This window comes from Eurytemora carolleeae, unplaced genomic scaffold (genome assembly GCF_000591075.1).
Source record: "Eurytemora carolleeae unplaced genomic scaffold, Eaff_2.0 scaffold511, whole genome shotgun sequence".
NCBI classification, from domain to species: domain Eukaryota; kingdom Metazoa; phylum Arthropoda; class Copepoda; order Calanoida; family Temoridae; genus Eurytemora; species Eurytemora carolleeae.
In genome coordinates this window covers 67,466-89,058 of record NW_019396444.1, presented here as the reverse complement: position 1 = coordinate 89,058, position 21,593 = coordinate 67,466, and the positions used below count along the sequence as shown (strand labels likewise).

Here is a 21,593-nt window from a genome sequence, read left to right as displayed (position 1 = left end):
TCCCCAAAGTAATATGGTAAATGATGACTACTTTTCATAAATATACAGTGCTCACCAAAATAATATAGTAAGCATAGACGACTGCTAATAAATATACAGTGCTTTCCAAAATAAATCTTCTTTTCTCACTTTCTCTTTCTTCCTTTTTTTTCTCTTCTTATTTCTTCCTTCCATTTACAGTAACATACAATAATAAAATGGTGAAGTGAAGACAAATTTATTTAATATGCAATCTTTTTTCAAGAAGCACTTATATTTATGAATGGTAATCATCATTTACCATATTATTTTGGGGAGCACTGTATATTTATGAGCAGTCGTCTTTGCTTACTATATTATTTTGGGGAGAAATTAGGAACAAAATTAAAGGATTAGGACAGGGATTTAGGAACAATAAAAAGATTGTTCATGAATTAGGAATGTAGAATGTAGACATCGGTAGTATATACTACATCGTATGTACGACAGATCTTGGTGGGTGCCGTTTACTATACCGCCAGGACCTACATCGGACATGATGATCGGAGCTCCGCCCAACTCTGGCGAAGCCTGTCGTATAAACGAGGCAGTATAACCGAAATCGGTTATTTTGCTAGCTGGGATAAAGAACGACAACGAAAAATAAAGTAAAAATTATACAGAAAACTAATTAGATGGTTAGGAACATATTTCTCAACAGAAATTTGTCAATAAATCAATGCTAAAAACCGATTTTCGTTTTCATTATTATATTGAATTTCTTATTTTCTTTGAATTTATTCACAGATTTCTACAAATTTTTCAAATGTCGTCTTTTTAATAATAATTCTAGAAAATCTGCAGAAAATCTTTGTGAATAATGAGAAAATAGAAACTAATAATTGAACAAGATTACTTATTTTCAATGATAAGATTATTTTTTTCCTATACATGATGTCTGTAGTTTATTGTAGATTTTTTTTACATGTTATGTCGTCGTTATTCAATAATTTAAAAAAGCTAATTCTGAAAACGGATCCACCCCCAAAGTAGGAGTTTTGAACGTCGAATTTGCGCTCAAACTCGATTTACAGATATTTAAAAAGTTTAATATGTCTCAAATGAATCCGAAAGAAGTTTTCCATAACACCTGCATATTTAGTTCAACTACCTTACATAGCCGGTCACTCCCTTTAACTTATTAAGATTCATTCATTGGCTTATTTTTAAATGTCAATATTAGCATGACAAAGATGAGATTAAAATTATTTTTAAATTTTTTTAATCCAAGCTGGAAGTTATTACTAATCTGAAAAAATTAACATGAAATCCAAGTTCTTATCTTTCATTTTGTTTTCAGGTTTTTGGTCTCGGCATGTTGGAGAGATCTCTCAACCTCCTGTAGCAGTTCCTATACATCCTGCTGAGCACTATCATCTTCACACTAAACCAGTCCCGGACCTGCCTCCGGATACACCTGTAGTCAGGGACCCGGACGCGTTTATCTACTTCAGGGAGAACGAGGGCAGATTTCTAGCAGGAGGGTTTGAACCTATTGTAAGATATTTTTTATTATTTAGAGGAATTTTGAAATTTGAAAATAATTTCTTCAAATGTTATGATTAAGGACACCATATTTAGCATTTTGGGGAAATTTATTTGATGGAGAGGAACGGGGGGGATGGCGGAGATATACAATATTTAAACAATTATGAATACTGACGAAGTAATTACATCCTGATTGCATTTTCATTCAAAATGAAGAAAAGTCTAAATTGTTGTCAATTATTTCCTTTTAAAAAAGTGGTTACTCTCAAAAAGCTCTAATTCTCTAATGCAACCTTTGATATATCATATTTAAACTGAATATTAAAGGTCTATAACATCAGGTATTAGGAAAACTAGAGTTAGAGGCTAGTAATAAGTTCCGTTCTTTTATTCTTGTCTTTTTTGTAAGCTAAACATTGAGGGGTATGCTATAGATGACACAAAAGATCTTAAGTGTTGTCAATTATTTGCCATAAAGAATCAGTTTTCTCTGTTTTAATTCTCTAAATCCCATATTTATTGCAACTTAATGGTGTAAACCTTTGATATTTCAAATAAACTAGTTTGACATATCAAAGGTTTTTCATCAGGTTTCAAAGATAATGGGATTAAAAAACTAGAATTTGTCGGAAGCTCCTTTATTCTTGTTAAGGCTAAACCTGCCTACCAAGATGAGGATCTGCCTAGTAACCGACGAGATATAGAGGAGGACTGGGATCATTTTCATCTTCTTCTGGAGAATATTCTTCACAGGTTGGAATACACTGATATTATCTTCTTATTCAAGAATTGAGATTTATCTATGCATATGGTGAACAGCTCCCACCATGAACCATGTACTGTATAGCACCCTTAATTGGCTAAATTTGTACTCTATGTACTGTAAAGTACTGTATGTAATAATGACCACAATTAACTATTTATACAACTAGCTTGGGAACCCTGCGTTGCACAGAGTACTCATCGTTACTCCCGCCGTTTACCCGCACTTACACGATTTTTACCGGGAAACTAATTTTTCGCTATAAATTCGACCCACTTATCTAAGAATCTCAAAACCAAGCAAAGAACATTCTTGTGGGTCTCCCGAGTTCCCCAATCTAAATTTGAGGCAAATCGGTTCAGTGGTTCCTGAGTTATAATCGGACAAACAAACTTACACCCAAACAGAGATTACAACTGTGAATATATATATATAGATAGATATATTATATACTTAATGCAAGAGTAACCAACATAAACTATATATGTACTTTATGTACTGTAGAGTACCCACCATGAAGTCTGCCCTACTGGAGAGTCTATGTAATGGAGCTGAAGCTTTTTCTCCAGACGGAAAATGGGTTTTAGGAATATATTCAGTTCAACAAAAATTCTAATTTGGTTCACTTTTTATCATGGTTTAACTAAACTTTGTTTTTGTGGAATGGAATTGACGTTCCATGATTCATTTCTTACCACTATATTTAAATTTTATAAAAACTATAATTGATCTTGTTTCAGCCACTAACCAAATATATGTTTTCCATTCTGAACTGAAAAATACAGGACAGGCAACTGAAATCGCAAACTACTATGTGGCGGCGGGTATGCGAAGTAACGGTATTGCCTCCGCCGGCGGTGTGGGAACGATTATAGCGGATTGGATTGTGAACGGTAGACCGCCATTTGATCTGTATGGATTGGATATATCACGTTGTCTCGGTATGCACAACAACAAAAGGTGATTATTATTATTTTTATGTCATAAACTAAATTTCCTTACAAACAAACAAATTCTATAGCGATTTAAAATCTTTCGAACACAATTTAAATTGCTGTAACTTTGTGACTTGAAGGGACAGTTTATGTGTTTATGTAAGTTAGGTGACCTACTATTAACAGAGAGTGGAATATCCGATTCGCAACCTTTAAACAAGGAAGAATATATCATCCCCACTTTTACAGAGACACTCAAATTTAAAATAATTGATTGTAAGGAAAAAGGAGATCTCATTAATCCTTGATCAGATAAAGATTTCGAGGGTACTGCTGTGAATCTTACGTGTCACTGGAGGGTCACTTGAAATAAAGTCAACATTCCCTTCAAAAGTTTTCTGATGTTGAATATTCCAGGTTCCTGAGGGATAGAGTCAAGGAGGTTCCAGGTTTAAACTGTTCCATTAACTTCCCTCATGAAGAGTTTACAACGGGCCGAGCTCTTAGAACTAGTCCTATCTTCCCTAAACTACAGCTAGCAGGAGCACAGTTCGGTCAGGTATACTTGATAGCTCTTAGAACTAGTCCTATCTTCCCTAAACTACAGCTAGCAGGAGCACAGTTTGGTCAGGTATACTTGATAGTTCTTAGAACTAGTCTTATCTTCCCTAAACTGATGCTGGCAGGAGCACAGTTCTGTCAGGTATACTTGATAGTTCTACGAACTAGTCCTATCTTCCCTAAACTACAGCTAGCAGGAGCACAGTCTGGTCAGGTATACTTGATAGCTCTTAGAACTAGTCTTATCTTCCCTAAACTGATGCTGGCAGGAGCACAGTTCTGTCAGGTATACTTGATAGTTCTACGAACTAGTCCTATCTTCCCTAAACTACAGCTAGCAGGAGCACAGTCTGGTCAGGTATACTTGATAGCTCTTAGAACTAGTCTTATCTTCCCTAAACTGATGCTGGCATGAGCACAGATCTGTCAGGTATACTTGATAGTTCTTAGAACTAGTCTTATCTTTCCCAAACTGATGCTTGCAGAAGCACAGTTCGGTCAGGTTTGTATCCCCATAAAGTTTTGGAATAGGAAGGCGACTTTTAGACTTAAGTTATGATTCTAAATAGTCCAATGAACATGAAACTCTGCAAATTGTGCAGTTATCATAGACAGATTTCACTTAGTTGATTTTTAGGCTACTGGTGAAGTTATTTGATTTAATTGATTGATTTGATTTGATTTGATTTGATTAACTAGCCTCAAGATTGATTAAATGTCTTCTTCCTTTTCCACAGTTTTATGAATCGCACTGTATATAATAGACAGCTCTTGCAACTAGTCCTATCTTTCCTAAACTACTGCTCTCATAGTTAATGAGTCCTTGAAGTTAAGATCTGAACTTAAAAACCCCAATTCTATATATGTTTCATGTTTCATATAAATTATTTAATTTCCAGGTTATGGGTTATGAGAGACCAATGTTCTTTAAGATGGCTGCACCTCAATCCCTTGACCTCGGTCTCCTGGGTCTTGACTCTCAGGATGATGCAACCTCTAATCAGGTCAACACCAAATCTTATTTGTTGATCATGACCTCACGTTCTTTTTGATCTATTTTCTTCCTTTTATTTCATTTTTTGCTTCAATTTTATCCTACTTGTTAAACCTTTTAAATATTTTTATTCATTGTTTGACAGATGTGTGCTTAAAGATTTTTCTATCCATGGAAATTGTTATTATCCCTAAGAAAAGTGTTTTTATTTTAGTTCTCTTAAAGATAATGTTTTGTGTTTTAGGGTCAGACATTGAAATTACCGATTGCCAAAACTGAAACCTTTTACAGACCACCATGGTTCCAGGTAATACTTGGAAGTAACTTAGAAGTATAGATATAAGATACAGAAACGCAAGGAGCAGTAACACGAGTGGAAGTAAAAATATAAATATATATATAAGGGACGATTTAGTTAATGTAGACTAGAGTAATGTTGGCTATATAACGAGGGGGGCAGTGAAGAAGTCCTCAATGGGTAATTACCGCCACCCAAACCTGTTTTGCGGCATGCGCGCTCCTCTATTGGTAATCTCCATCACCTCAATTGGTAATCAGACAAAAAAGCGTAACATTAAATCGTTTATTTCTTAGAAATGAGGCCATATTGACCCTGTTAATGGCCCTATGGTGTACAATATTGTTAAAGCTTTCTTTATTGCTACTCAGTTTCGAAAATAAATCTATAATATGCCACATGATGCACTAGAAATGCCACTTGTTAACCCTGTGATTTTTTTTTATAAATATATTTACGTTGTATTTTTCAATAAAAGTTTGAAGAAGAAGAACGTTTTTAATTTCAAGTTTCGCTTCAATAATGTTTGCAGCATTTTCCTCTGATTGTTTTTGTTTTAAACTCCTTATATATCACATCTTTTATGAACGTAATAATAACTATAAATTATGTTAGTTTGAAATGTACGACTCAAATGGCAATCTAATGGCAATCTATGCCCCCCCCCCCCCATCCCCCTCCCCTCTGGATCAGCATTTAGGGAAGCTGTAACTTTCTGTTTTTTTAGGCAGCTGCTGAAGAGTTCCAGGCAACTAGGGAAGCTGTAACTCTTTGTGACTATTCATCTTTTGCCAAAATGGATCTTTGGTCTTCAGGCAGAGAGGTAACTATTTCAGCTTTTTTTCTCCTTACAACTTTCTTATAGTTAAGTACATACTCTTATGAAAACGATTAGTCAAAAAAATAATTTTGTTCTCATTTTGTAGCAATTTGAAATTTTCTTCTCCATTTTGGGTATTTTAACAATTCAAGAGATCACTAAATCTTCTTTGAAAATTATGAATTAATGGAATGTGGCGTGTGGGCTTCTAGTTAGTTTTGATAACCCGTAGATGATTCGTATCTCTAGGTTGTAGATTTTCTGCAGTATCTCTGCAGTAACGACGTTGATATCCCTGTCGGCCATATTGTTCATACTGGGATGCAGAACCAACATGGAGGATATGAGAACGATTGCAGTGTTGCTAGACTATCAGAGAACAGGTTGAAAATAAGATATTTTGGCTAAACTTAAAACTAGGAGGAAAATATTCTTTGACCTAAAGTTGAGATGGTTGGGTTGAAATGAATGAAATGAATTGATCCATAATTTGATCCGTTATAATTTATTTCATCACCTACACTAGTATCTAGATTATTTATATCTTGTTTTATCTTCTTCCTCCCATCCTTTTAGCCCCATGCTTCGCATGGATAATCATTGCTGATAGTCTTCTTAGTGTTAATCGAGACGGGACCTAGAAATCAAAAGTTACAGACTCAGAAAGTATCAAAACTTTTAAAGGAATTTAAAATTCGTTTTTGATATTTATGTTACAATTTACATATAAATCTTTAGTTTTTGTATAAACGTGTTGGGATTGCTGTTGAATATTCCTGATTATTTGATATTATTGATATTTTCTATATTTACCTCCTCCTCTTCAACTGATTCCTCTACTGTTGGTTTCTTTCTATCCGCTTCCATGCTAAATATTTAAATTTTTAAGAACTTTTAAAAATAAAAATTCCATAGACTATATCCATGCCAAAAATGTTTAAGTCTCCATATTGAAAAAAACTTCAGGGAAAAGAGACCAACAGGCATTGTACCCTCTGAGAATAATCTCAAAATATTCCGGTGGTCTTTATTATTCCATCAAATGGTCTTTTTCTGGAGAGTCAGAACTTATGATTTGTGAATCTCGAAATTAAGCATTGAATTTCAACTTGTGCAGATTTACGGATTTAATCTAATTCATCCTCGATGTCCACATTGGATATCGAAATTAAGCGTTCAATATTTAAAAGCTCATATCTCTGGTTTACCTGACTTCATCTTCCAGCTCCTTTTTTCTGTATAATCCTCCACTAGGTTCAAATCCTTCATACTTCATATCCTCCAGGAGTGAGAGTATATCTCTATCTCCAATCCTTCTCTTTAATTCAGTAATCTCACTCTCACACCTTCTCAGTATCTAGAAATATATTATCTATCCAGTATTCTCACTGACACACCTTCTCAGTATCTAGAAATATATTATCTATCCAGTAATCTCACTCTCACACCTTCTCAGTATCTAGGAATATATTATCAATCCAGTAATCTCACTGACACTCCTTCTCAGTATCTAGGAATATATTACCATTCCAGTAATCTTACTCTCACACCTTCTCAGTATCTAGGAATATATTATCATTCCAGTAATCTTACTCTCACACCTTCTCAGAATCTAGGAATATATTATCAATCCAGTAATCTTACTCTCACCTTCCCAGTATCTAGGAATATATTATCAATCCAGTAATCTTACTCTCACACCTTCTCAGTATCTAGGAATATATTATCAATCCAGTAATCTCACTGACACACCTTCTCAGTATCTAGGAATATATTATCATTCCAGTAATCTTACTCTCACACCTTCTCAGTATCTAGGAATATATTATCTATCCAGTAATCTTACTCTCACACCTTCTCAGTATCTAGGAATATATTATCTATCCAGTAATCTTACTCTCACTTTCCCAGTATCTAGGAATATATTATCATTCCAGAGCTGGGAACTTTTGAATGGTGGATATCGGGATTAATGCTTGATCCACTCTTTTTCTTAATCTCACGATTAAATAATGTTTGTACTCCTTTTATTATTAATCTGAAGATTAATTAACCAATCGGGATTAAGGATATCACAATCTTAAGTTTTCAGCTCAGTAATCTTACTCTTACACCTTCTCAGTATCTGGGAATACATTATCAATCCAGTTATCTCACACCTTTCAATATCTAGGAATATAATATCAACCCATTGCTTTACTTATACTCTGCCCTGAGGTCGGGTTTAATTAATGACGAGTATCACAGTAAATTTCTTAACGCTATTCATAACATCCGACGCTTTTTGATTAGATCAAATTTAAAAAATATATTACTGATTGTAGGCACGGACATTAATCAACAATCAACTGCTTTGTTTAGAACTAAATCCAAAAAATGGTTATATGTTATGCTAAATCCAAAAATGTTTATATGTTATGCTAAATAGATTTTAGAATGCTAAAAATATTACCTTGGTGAGATCTTCATTGAAATGTTCTGGGCCAACTATTCCTATCAGATTTGTTCTGAACAATCAATATTTGGGATGGGGGGGGGGGTCCATTGCATTTAATATTTTTTTCAATAGCTTTTTAACGAAGATGGCCTGGTATCTTATTCCCAAATGTTCTAAGAACACGAAAATGCTGTATAAGCCTATTTATTATAGTTATATCTGTTTTTTGGTAGGGTCCACTTTGTTCATTATTTTAAAAACTTTTATTGGATACTACCTTAGTTCTCTCTTTTTAAAGTTAATGGCTTTAGATATAACACGATTATTTAATTACCGTATACTCTGTATATGCCTGTGAACCCTAGCTAGCTGGTCCAGAAGACGACCTTTTTTCTCCAGTGATTCTTCAATATCAAGCTCAAGTTCATTTATTTTAACAACTGCTGAAGTATTCTCATCTTGGCTCAAATATCTTAACAGGGAACATTAAAGGGAGGGTTCACGAATAATTTTTAGGGTGGGAAAGAATCGATTTTACGCAAATTCATAATAGTTCAATTGTTAGATTTTTTGAAATTTCGAAATATATGTAAAATTTCCCATCGATAAACACCGATTAGAAGTGTTTAGCACTAAAACTAAAAAAATGTAAAACTTCAAACTAGCACGATTTCTCAATTTTAGTGTTCATTGAATGGAAATGTTGCATAGATTTCGAAAATGTTTAAACAAAAATAATATTTGAAATATCATGAGAGCTCAGGACCTATGAGATCGTTTTTATTTTGGGTCACCCGGTACAGTGAACATTTACTTGGTATTACCTGACGCTTTCCCATTCCTGCTGCAAGTCATCCTTCTCTACTCCAAACAGACGAACATCACTTTCTGCTTTCTTCTGTTGAGCATCAAGGATCTTAATAGAATCAGATTTTCAGAAGATTACTGTACTTTCCGTAAAAGGACGTTTGTCGTAATTCATCCGTAAAGAGGCTATGGCCGATTAACTTTATCTTATGCATAAATCTGGCAGATATGGTCGTTTTTCAAGCTTATAAAAAAAATTTATCTATAATTTTTGTAGCATATATTAGGAAGTGTCTTATACAGAGAAGCCAAGATTAAGAACATTTAACTCTTAATTGGTAAAACCCATTAATATAGTATTATTCTAAATCAGGCCAGCTATTGGTACCGTTGTAAATCGGACAAATGGAGGGTCATTTGAAATTAAAGTAAAAAGATTAAATTAAACTAGGACCTCAGTTGGTTTGCGGTGCTCTTTTTTCTCGGTGTACCTGAGAAGTGTATCCTTGAGTCCTGAATCTCTCAACTACGTCCTTAATATCCTCAACTCCAGCTGATTTCTTCATCTTCTCAAATGCATCCTCGTAGTTCTCTTCTTCTTCCTCCTCAGAAACATCCGACTGAGAGAATATTCGTATAATCGTTACTAAGGAAAGCTTAACAATGCTTGTGGTTTATTTCATTTTTTATTTTACCGCAAAGCAAACCCACTTTTCAAATTTTAAAAGTTGACTTTTTTCAAACCTGACTTGTTTCATCAAATACTGCGGAACCTAAACGTACAAAAACTATTTAAAATAAGTACTTTTATTTAAAATAGAATGCTTACATGCAATAATTATATTTTAAAATTGGAATAAATGTTTTGTTCCTGAAGTTGAAGAATTGATATCTACTGGTTTTGATGAGAAAGAGCTTCCCATGTTTCTGGTGAGGAATCCGTCAACATGGAGGAATGCTTCTCTTCTCTCAGATAATCTTCGTTTAGTGTCCGCCAGCTTCTTCTCCCGTTCTTTGTGCTCAATCTGGTACCTGGAGTAATTGTAACAATTCTACACCAATAAGATATTATGCTGTACCACCCTCGTAGAAGTTTAAACGTTGTTAAAGGAAGTGACTGGCTATGTAAGGTAGTTGAACTGAGTATGCAGTGTTGTGGAAAACTTCTGTCGGATTCTTTTGAGACATATTAAACGTTTTAAAGACCTGTAATTCTTGAGTTTGAGCGCATATTCGACGTTCAAATCTCATACTTTTGGGTGGATACGTTTTCAGAAATATTTTTTTTAGTTATTTACAGGATTAGGATTTACAGATCTTCAAAAAGTTTAATATGTCTCAAATGAATCCGAAAGAAGTTTTCCACAACATTGCATACTCAGTTCAACTACCTTGCATAGCCGGTCACTCTCTTTGATGAAAGTTTCAGAAAAAGTGTTTCACTCCCAGAATTTTGAATTTGTATCTTAATCACTGAAAAATTTAAAGGATTCTATTATGAATCGAACATGCCTCTCTACAGTGGAAACAAGGAGGGTCACTTGAAATTAAGTCTCTAATTTTATTTATTCATAAATATTTTACAAAACCTAGAGTTTGTCAATATTAAGTTTTTACTTGGTTTCAGCCTCCTTGGCTTCCTGGCGCTCTATTTCTCTGAAGGTAATTGCTTCTTCATAATCCTTCTCAAGGATATCAATCTGAACCTTCTGCTTGTTACATTTCCTGTCCAGTAATCCAATCTGGCTAGAGTAACCGTTCTGCTCCTGGTTCCATTAGATTGTATTAAATCAATTTTAAATTTCTGAGGAAAGGAGAATATTTGTGTTTACCCTTTTTAGGAGATCTTTGATGAAATCATACTTTTTCCGAACCATGTCTCCTTCCATCATTTTCAGATTGGTTTTATGAATTTCATTCTCAAGAAACCTTAATCCAAAAAGTACAAATTATTTTTTAAATAGAAGCCATAGATTATAAGGTGAAACTAGAAAAGAAAGACATATTTGTATTACAACTCAAATTTTTATATTCTATTGGAGAAAGACCAATTTTTGACCATTTAGTCTTGTTTTCGTTCAGATTATGTTTCTAGAAACGGTTCGTTTGCTTATTTAAATCGCAAGAAAATTAAATATCTCTCATTTCTAAAATTCTGGTTGTTATTCGTCGACCAAATTCAATGGAAGTTTAATAAAAAATAAAACCGTCCCTGAAATTACATTCTCCAATTTTGAAAACGCTGTTCTTGTCGAATTTAGCGGGGATGATTCTATTTACTAAACAGTTTCAAGATGAATTTTACAAACCTAGCTTGTTGTTCCTCTCTTGAATATTCCTCAGGGGACTCTTCTCTCTTCTCAGCAATTTTATTTATCTCTGATCTCAGAGTCTCCAGGTACTCCTCCTAGTATTAATATATATATAGAGTCTCCAGGTACTCCTCCTAGTATTAATATATATATAGAATCTCCAGGTACTCCTTCTATTATTAATATATATATAGAGTCTACAAGTACTCCTCCTAGTATCTAAGATCTAAATATTTATTATTATTTATTCGAAGAGAGGCTCACATTAGCCTTATACAGCAGGACTCTCAAAACTTTTTACTGTTTTAACCACCTCAGAATAAGTAGCGTCCATGGGTCTCTCTCTCTTGGTTTAAGGGCCTCAGTGGCAATTTAGTTGTATTTTTGTCAAAAACTGGTGTCACTCTAGATCTTACTTCTCTGTAAAATGTTCCTAGAGCCTTTTTTTTCTCCTCATTCTTCTCTTCCAAGACTGGGACTGCGTCTGGGGTCCAGGGGTTTTGGAAAATGAGAAGTACTCATTTCCTCCTTTACTCCACAGGTTCAACTTAACCTCCAGTCCAGCTTTCACATGGTCCTGGTATACCCCCAGTTATATTCATTGTATGATAGTAGAAGACTGATGAAGATACCTGGTCCCGCCATTTGATTCAGTTCCTCCTATTATCAATATATATAGAGTCCAGTTACTCCTCCTATTATCAATATATATAGAGTCTCCAGGTACTCCTAATAGTAACAATATATATAGAGTCCAGGTTCTCCTCCTAGTATCAATATAAATAGTACTTTATACTTGTTAATTCTTTCTCACCTTCTTCTGAGTTTTATACTTGAGTTTATTCAACCTTTTCTTCAAATCTAGAACCTTGCTGTCTAGGGTCTTCTCTGCAGTATTAGGGCTTAACCTTAAATTAATAAATGTATGGAGGGGGATAAGTAATATTAAATTATGAAGTATGATTCAATGAAATTGTAAAGCCAAATCATTACAATTCTACAAAATTCGTGAACTACTGCAAACTATGACATGAAAAAAAATTAAGTCTTTGCCACAAACTCTAATTTGCTATAAATTCCTATATCTTTGGAATGTTGTAGACCTTAGATATTTAAAACTATGAATTCTGCTAGATCAAATAATCTAAGTTTAAAATATATATTCTCTAAACTATCAGAATAAGAAAATATATGGATTAAAAAATTAGAACTTGTGACAACGACAACATTCCTTTCACAGGATTTTGACAAATACCCAACACAGTGCGTTTTCCGAGTTTGTGCAGAGGAAAAAGGAGGGAAACAAATGTAAATTCTTTTTTAATCAAGTAACTTAAGACCTTTAGAGTACCAGTGTACTTACACTGTTGATTTGCACTGTAGTCTACAGGGTAATTGTGTACTGAGTACATAGAACAAAGCAATCGTCCTATAGCATAAAGTTCATGAATATATAAAATTAATTCATCACTGCTAGTCATTTTAAGAAATCTTGGAGTCAGAAGGGTTCGAATGTCGTCTTTGATTTTTGCACAAACCCTGAAAACGCAATGTGTCAAAGTGTATGACACATTCCTATAAATTGAAATGTACAAACCTCTCAAGAAGAATCTGATCTAGGAGTGGTTTTCTTCTGAAGGGTTTTAGTCGTTTGATTATACACTCCTTAGTAGTTCCACTTCTCATCAGTCTCTCGTGGAAATCCTGATTTCATATTTCAAGTTTTTAGATTTTATACATTTCTCAAAGCTTGGCCATATAAAGTACTGTCGCTGTAAGTTCTTAACAGAACCCTTAAATCACTTTAATGATTAATTATTTTCAAGATGTTGTTTTTCTACCTTAAAGGGAGTGACCGGCTATGTAAGGTAGTTGAACTGAGTATGCAGTGTTGTGGAAAACTTCTTTCGGATTCATTTGAGACATATTAAACTTTTTAAAGATCTGTAAATCCTGAGTTTGAGCGCAAATTCGACGTTCAAAACTCCTACTTTGGGGGTGGATACGTTTTCAGAATTAGTTTTTTTTTTAATTATTAAATATCGACGACATAAAATGTAAAAAAGTTCTACAATAAACTACAGACGTCATGTTTAGGAACATGTTGAGAAAATACAAATTAATCTTATCATCGAAAATAAGTAAACTTGTTCAATTATTAGTTTCTATTTTCTCATTATTCTGGTTTCTCATTATTCACAAAGATTTTCGCAGATTTTCTAGAATTATTATTGAAAAGACGACATTTGAAGAATTTGAAGAAATCTGCGAATAAATTCAAAGAAGATAAGAAATTACAATGAATAATAATGAAAACGAAATAATTGATTTTAGCATTGATTCATTGACAAATTTCTTTTGAGAAATATGTTCCTAACCATCTAATTAGAATACTGTATAATTTTTACTTTATTTTTCGTTTCGCTCAAAAGAATATCAAACATATATCTTATTCATTCTTTATAAGACCAAGCTTTGATGGGTACAGTTGTAAATCTGACATGCAACTCTATAGATAGAGGCTTCAACTTGAAATGACGTCTGCAGTACCTTTGAGTTTATTTGCATAAAAGTTATATGTTACTTGGACCTAACTTTCTTCTGTAAAAATGATTAAATAAAACTTATTATCAGCTAAATTGCTGCTGATTTTACATTTGGATTCGGACAGGATTTTAATCCAACTCTAAAATTGTTGAGATTTATAATTCACCTTTAGTTCTTCTTCTAGAATCTTTTCTTTATTTTTATTCTGTTTTTTCTCTTTCTCAAACTGATGATAGATTGCCTAGAATAAATAAAATTTAAGTTTAAAATATTGGATTTAAAATTTCATGCCCTGTTGTTAAAATCATTTTCCAAAACATATTTTTATAATTGAAAATTGTTTTATAATTTTTGAATTGACAAAAAATTAAATGAAAATGATTTTTGTTTTTAATTACTCTTCGTTTTCCCTCGACCAGTGATATTTTCTTCTTACACTCGCCAATTTTCCTGAAATATATAATTCTAGATTTTAATTATTTTGTACAATTTTTCACACAAAAATCCTGGCTTTAATAATATATGTGCTAATATCATCTTTACAATTCTAATTTAAGATTTCAGTAATTTGGATAACAAGAAGTTGAAAGTGTAAATCGCATTTGTCATTTCTTAGACCTCAATGAATCTGTTAATGTTTAGAATTTTTACCTTAATTTTGGATGAGTTTTAGGATCTTGACCCTCTGTCATTTTGTGAAAACTAGGGTGGATTGATGTTTAATTTTTGTCTTGAAGAAAATATGAATTTCCCCTGAACTGTTTTTGTCTAGCTTGGTTCCTGAAGTGAGGGGATATATATGTCTACTGCCTGAAATCATGCAGTAATATTGTTTGTGGCCTGAGTTTCTTGTTTTTCAACCTCCCCTTCAAAACAATTCTTCCCCTCTCACCCCTTTCTTCCATGTTATCCCTTAAACTTCATATCAATAATCCCCCTCTCTGCTTTTCTTATTTTCACAGTTTTAGTTAACTTGTTAACATTTATTATTTTTAACAGTAAAAATTTCGAAAACTAGTTTAGTTTACGTATATGCTGATGTATTCTATCCATTAACTAGCCTAGTTTAGGTATATGCATAGAGAATAGAATATATAGAGAGGAATTAAAAGAATCTCTCGGTATGAATTTTTTCAGTCCCTTACAGTCTGAAAGGGAGTTCAAAGTGTACAAATCATGTAAATGTTCACAAATTATATGCAGTAGAGTACATTAATACAGTATGTTCCCTAGACTATTCATTTCAATTTCGAAATTTTTAAAGCTGTTAAATAAACTTTATAATGGATTAGGTGAATAACAACATCATTTGATTTATAGTTATAACGGAAAATCATCGTTTGTAAAGTGGAAGGCATAGAGTCTATGTGAAATGATCATTGGTCAATTATGAAACCAGCCTATTTCATTATTTGCTTTTCTTTTAACAATAATTTTAGATTTTCTATAAAATGATATTCCAGGGCCCAACAGGTTATATAGCATAAATATGTGAAGTACACCTGAGCCCAAAACTTAAGACAGGGTATCGTTATGAAAACCAGTTTTGGAACCCGGGTTTCACAAATGGGTTTACCCAGTTTTGTAGATATCGATATTTTTGTTTTGAAATATTATTTTATTTAATCCTTTATATCTTACCATTTTTATCAAATCTCTTAAATCAAAATCTACACAAATAATAAGACCCCAAAAAGGAACTCGGAAGTTTCGTTCAACGATACTCTTTTAAATTTCAGGCTCTGCAGTATGGAAACAGTACAACAAAATGGCTGTTTTACACTTTTTTCTAGTAAATTCCTCTCTAATATATATTCTATTCTCTATGGGTATATGCTGATATATTCTATCCATTAACTAGTTTAGTTTAGGTATATGCTGATATATTCTATCCATTAACTAGTTTAATTTATGTACATGCTGATATATATTCTATCCATTAACTAGTTTAGTTTAGGTATACGCTGATATATTCTATCCATTAACTAGTTCAGTTTAGGTATATGCTGATATATTCTATCCATTAACTAGTTTAGTTTATGTATATGCTGATATATATTCTATCCATTAACTAGTTTAGTTTAGGTATATGTTGATGTCTCCTTCAATCCAGCAAATGAGATCCTATACATGGATGAAGAGACATCTACCTAAGGAGGTCGTTCTAGAGGTCCGTACACATATATTACAAACCCTGGAGGGCATTGATAATTAGATAAAGCTTCAAGGTGATTTGTTCTAGAGACACATTTAATGAATCACGTAGTTGAACCTGTTCTGCCCTGATTAAAGTTAAAGAAAAGTAGTTCAACTTTACACATACTGTTCAACTTCTTGCTTCCAATTCATTAAATCTTTCATTGACGGAACAAAATTTAAATTACCTATTGTTTCATTGGAAAACCATCCGAACTAATGATCAGTAACTACATAGCGAGAGAGAGAAGAAAAAGATTAACTCCCTTAATAAACGGATTTACATTTTGTAGTTTCAACAAAACAACTGCTCTATATTCTACCCCTAGATCTGTTTAGGATGTAACCTCGTTGTATACTGCTCTATATTCTACCCCAAGATCTGATTAGGATGTAACCACGTTGTATACTGCTCTATATTCCACCCCAAGATCTGTTTAGGATGTAACCTCGTTGTATACTGCTCGATATTCTACCCCTGGATCTGTTTAGGATGTAACCTCGTTGTATACTGCTCTATATTCTACCCCTAGATCTGTTTAGGATGTAACCTCGTTGTATACTGCTCTATGTGTGATGGGACCCTTCTCTCGAGCCCTGATGGCTCGTCTTACAACAACTAGTCTGGATTCTAGATCCTTCCCGTTCTTTACAGCTAGATATATGGACGTAGGTTAGACATTTAGTTTTCTTTATTCAAACCATCTTTTTCTTTATTCTTCTTCTATTTATAAATTTGGCTTGTTGGTTCGTCTCTTCGCATCCAATAAACGTTAATATATGGCTGAACCGTAGAACCCAAAATTTGGTGTGGTAAGTCACATGACCCCGATGTTCAATCGAAATTGAAAAATGTCAATTGAAAACTTGGAAATCAATTAATGTTTGTAGAAAAATCCGCGGAATCTTTAGTTTTGATGTACGCAGACCAAAATGGCAGCTTTTAAATCAGCAATTAAAAATTAAAGTTCTCACTGGTATTAGAAAAAAGAAACACGAAGCGCTATAATAAACTAATGAACTAGTATTTCAACGTGAGCCGCTGATATCCTTACAATGAATATATTTCAGCGTGTGCCCCTGATATCCTGACATTGAATATATTTCAGCGTGTGCCCCTGATATCCTTACAACGAATATATTTCAGCGTGTGCCCCCGATATCCTGACATTGAATATATTTCAGCGTGTGCACCTGATATCCTTACAATGAATATATTTCAGCGTGTGCCCCTGATATCCTGACATTGAATATATTTCAGCGTGTGCCCCTGATATCCTTACAACGAATATATTTCAGCGTGTGCCCCCGATATCCTGACATTGAATATATTTCAGCGTGTGCACCTGATATCCTTACAATGAATATATTTCAGCGTGTGCCCCTTATATCCTTACAATGAATATATTTCAGAGTGTGCCCCTGATATCCTGACATTGAATATATTTCAGCGTGTGCCCCTGATATCCTGACATTGAATATATTTCAGCGTGTGCCCGCACATGCTAAAATATATTTATTGTAAGGATATCATCCCTGATATCTTGACATTGAATATATTTCAGCATGGGCTCCTGATATCCTGACATTGAATATATTTCAGCGTGTGCCCCTGATATCCTTACAATGAATATGACGCATACTGGGGAGCTAGGATATGTGTTCTATATACCGAATGAGTTTGCTCTGCATGTGTTCAACGCTATAGTTGAAGCTGGTAAAGAGTTTGGTTTAAAGCACTGTGGATACTACGCTATGAGAGCAGTCAGGATTGAGAAGTTTTACGCTTTTTGGGGACAAGATCTTGACAGTCATACTACTCCTATGGAGTGTGCCAGAGCTTTCAGATGCAAGATGAAATCCGACATTCCATTCATAGGTAAACTATTCCATTCATAAGTGAACTATTCCATTCATGTGTAAACTATTCCATTCATAGGTAAACTATTCCATTCATAGGTAAACTATTTCATTCATAGGTAAACTATTCCATTCATAGGTAAACTATTCCATTCATAGATAAACTATTCCATTCATAAGTAAACTATTCAATTTAAATTTTACAACAGATCTATTTAAGAATTTACAATTTCAGTGAACATTTTGTTATTAGGTAGAGAAGCACTCCAGAACCAGCTTGATACTGGGATAAAGAAGATGTTTGTTATGCTGATCCTGGATCATATTGATCATAATTCAGACCTAGATCCTTGGCCCTGGGGCGGAGAACCTATATATAGGTAACAAATAGGGAGCAGGAGCAAAAACTAAAATTGTGTTGCTAAAAAAAGAGGCAACATTTCAGATAATTCCAGGGGGGGGGAGAGAAATGAGTTAGTAGGTGGAGACTGATTAGGGATTAGGTTTAGAATGGTAGGGCGGAAAAATAAGGGATTATCGGAAGAATTGTATAAAAAGAGGGTTGAGTAGGGAAGGCATGGAATTTATATAAATTCATAAGTTTTTGATGCTTTTGGGGCAAAAAAAAAAGGGAGAGTGGGGGGAGGTAAGGAGGATTTGAATTGAAGAAAGAAGGGAAGAATGGAGTGTGTGGCATTAAGTATTGGAGGAAAATTGAATAAACATTTCAAGAAGAAAGAAGGGTCGTTTTGGGAAAAAGGAGAAATGAAATGAGAAGGAAAGGAGGATTAGGATCCGGGGGGAACTGAGAAGGGAAGAGGGGTTTGATTAATGAAAAAGAATATGGGAAGAATGGAGGTAGGTTTAGGATTAAGAAATAGGGGTTGGGGATATTAATGAAAAAGAATATGGGAAGAATGGAGGTAGATTTAGGATTAAGAAGAAAGGGGGGGGATATTAATGAAAAAGAATATGGGAAGAATGGAGGTAGGGTTAGGATTAAGAAGAAGGTGGGGGGATATTAATGGAACACAAAAATAAGGGAAGAATGGAGGGTGGTGTATGATTAAGAAGGGGTGGGGGATATTAATGAAAACGAAAATGAGAAGAATGGAGGTAGGTTTAGGATTAAGAAGAAGGGGGGGGATATTAATGAAAAAGAATATGGGAAGAATGGAGGTAGGTTTAGGATTAAGAAGGGGTGGGGAATATTAGTGAAAAAGAATAAGGGAAGAATGGAGGTTGTTGTATGTTTAAGAAGGAGGAGGGGGTATTTATGGCACACAATATAAGGGAAGAATGGAGGTTGCTATGGAGGTTGCTGTATGATTACGAAGGGGGAAAGAATGGAGGTTGTGGGGTTTATTGTATTATTCTTATAAAACTGGTGTGAAGGAGGGATAAAGTGTTAATGTGAAAACTATTTATCTATTAAATATTGTCAGGAAAGAGGGGTGAAATATTGAACACTAGTTGTTTTTCTATGAAGTCTATTTAATGGTTACATACTACATAGTTTCTTGAACTTTACCTGTTTTTTCTTTCTTTTTAAGTTGATAAATAAACGAATTTTTCGTCATCAGAACGCAATGAACTATTTTTATTTAATAATTTTCCGAATTTACTGAAGAATAGAAAGAATTTTTGCCAACCCCTCTCACTGATACACAGAACTATTCTGGTTAATTTTGTAATTAAGGAACGGAAAGTATTGTGGAACTGTAACAACAACCTCCTACGGGTTCTCTCTAGCTCGTCAGATTTGTCTAGGGTTTATTCAAGACCTAGATCAGGACGGAAACCCACAGGTGAATACCAAAATCATTTTTATATCTCTTTTATGTCCGACTGATTTTTTATATTTAACGATAATTTAAGGTACAACCAACGGTATTTAGTATTTTTTTTCTTGTATCCTTTACAGTTCCTCAACGCTAAAATTCAATGAAAAAAATTGCCAAATTATTGTGTGATGTGGAAGGCTGGAAAAATTTGTAATGGACACCTCTGCCTGAAAACATTGTTTTTTTTTAAGACACAATCTACTGACGAAGTTTATTTTTTTTAATATTTTTGATTTTAACCAAAACCGAATAGAACATGAGCTAAACGCTTACCGCAAACTCGATTTTTAAATCCCTATATCTTTGCAGCCTGACATTTCAAATTTTGACTTATCTTAGGTCTACAACATCAGTTTGAAATCGGAATTTGAATATTAAAATTGTAGCAATTGTTAAGCTTCTTTTTGTTTGTCATAAGATTTATCGATAATAACTAGTTTTTGATTAAGTACATTGGACCTGAATTCATCAAGAATGCTGAGTTTGAGGTTGATATATGCGGTGTCAACTATCCAGCTCAGTGTAGGCTTAATCCTCCAGTTCTACCTAAGAAGGTACATTTCATAAATAGATGGACAGAAATAAAGATGAACGGAAAACAGATGGACAGATGGACAGTTGAACAGACGGACAGATAAATATATGAACATAGAGACAGATAGACAGGCAGTTTGATGAATAGATTCACAGACAGATGGATAGATGGACAGACAGATGAAAAGATTTAAGATTGTCCGTCAGACAGTTAACTAGGTAAACAGATTGTTAAGCAGTCAGATGGATATATGAACACTGAATGGACAGGATAGATGGACTGTTAAATGAATAGGTAAACAGACAGACAGGCAGACAGATAAATAAATGGACATGAAGATGGCACAATTTTGAAAAACCAGTCGTAGAATAAATGGACTTCCTTAAATGAAATTTATTTTATAATCAAAATTTTTACTCTCTCAATTTATGACCATAGAGCATTCTCGAACTTTTCTTTGGAACACTGTTTTTTTTGTTTTTTTTTTATAGTTTTCACCTTTCATTTGTTTCAGGTTACTCTGGAAGGTCCGATGCCCGCAAACTTCGGACATCGCTAGTTCACAACATTTTTATCATACAGTCAGATACTGATACATTGTACATACAGTGTTCATAGTACGGTGTTAACATATATGTATCTTTAATTAGTCATTCTTCCTTAATTTCCAAACCTTAGTTAATATTTATTTCCTCTGTTAACTTTTATTTTATTTGCAACAAAATTCCTAATAAACATAGAAAACATTAAATATTTTATTCTTGTTCAGTTCTTTATCCTGAGCTGAAAACTTTAGAATGGGATATCCTTAATCCCGATCGGTTAATTAATCTGGAGATTAATAACATGAGGAGAACAAGCATTATTTAATCTCGAGACTAAGGAAAGGAGTAGATCAAGCATAAATCCCGATATCCACCATTTAAAAGTTCCCAGCTCAGATTTCTTTGAACATCTAATTGTTTAGTCCTAACAGTTGATAATTTAAATAAATAATAAAGTTTCTGAAGAATAAAGAATAAGTAAGATGTCTACCCAGTATTCTAATATTGCGTGAAATGTTATAACTGAAGGAAACAATGTTTTAGTTTCTAATTCCTAGAAGCAAACATTTTGTCGAGAGTAAATACAACTGTAACCTTTTGATTTTTTAAAGTTATAAATTCAACATATTTAGC

At 33.6% G+C, this 21,593-nt stretch overlaps 1 protein-coding gene across 1 annotated transcript; it reads left to right on the top strand.

Annotated features, from left to right (window-relative positions):
- Nucleotides 1-1,266: 1,266 nt before the first annotated feature.
- LOC111703425 (pyruvate dehydrogenase phosphatase regulatory subunit, mitochondrial) lies at nt 1,267-21,166 on the top strand. The gene is made up of 16 exons (XM_023475364.1): nt 1,267-1,515; nt 2,159-2,259; nt 2,774-2,856; nt 3,055-3,229; nt 3,622-3,763; nt 4,665-4,769; nt 5,004-5,066; nt 5,785-5,880; nt 6,127-6,260; nt 16,066-16,150; nt 16,720-16,849; nt 17,780-18,055; nt 18,290-18,416; nt 19,736-19,844; nt 20,330-20,434; nt 20,930-21,166. Exons 1-16 carry the CDS (start codon nt 1,282-1,284, stop codon nt 20,972-20,974), a joined length of 2,010 nt encoding a protein of 669 aa, XP_023331132.1. The 5' UTR covers nt 1,267-1,281; the 3' UTR covers nt 20,975-21,166.
- Nucleotides 21,167-21,593: the final 427 nt, after the last annotated feature.

What these genes read in the sequence shown, in the direction of transcription:
- LOC111703425 (XM_023475364.1), top strand. Translation starts at nt 1,282, where the DNA reads ATGAAATCCAAGTTCTTATCTTTCATTTTGTTTTCAGGTTTTTGGTCT. An exon ending in AGACGGAAAATGGGTTTTAG is followed by an intron (nt 2,857 to 3,054) that starts GAATATATTCAG and finishes TGAAAAATACAG; the next exon opens with GACAGGCAACTGAAATCGCA. An exon ending in GGTATGCACAACAACAAAAG is followed by an intron (nt 3,230 to 3,621) that starts GTGATTATTATT and finishes TGAATATTCCAG; the next exon opens with GTTCCTGAGGGATAGAGTCA.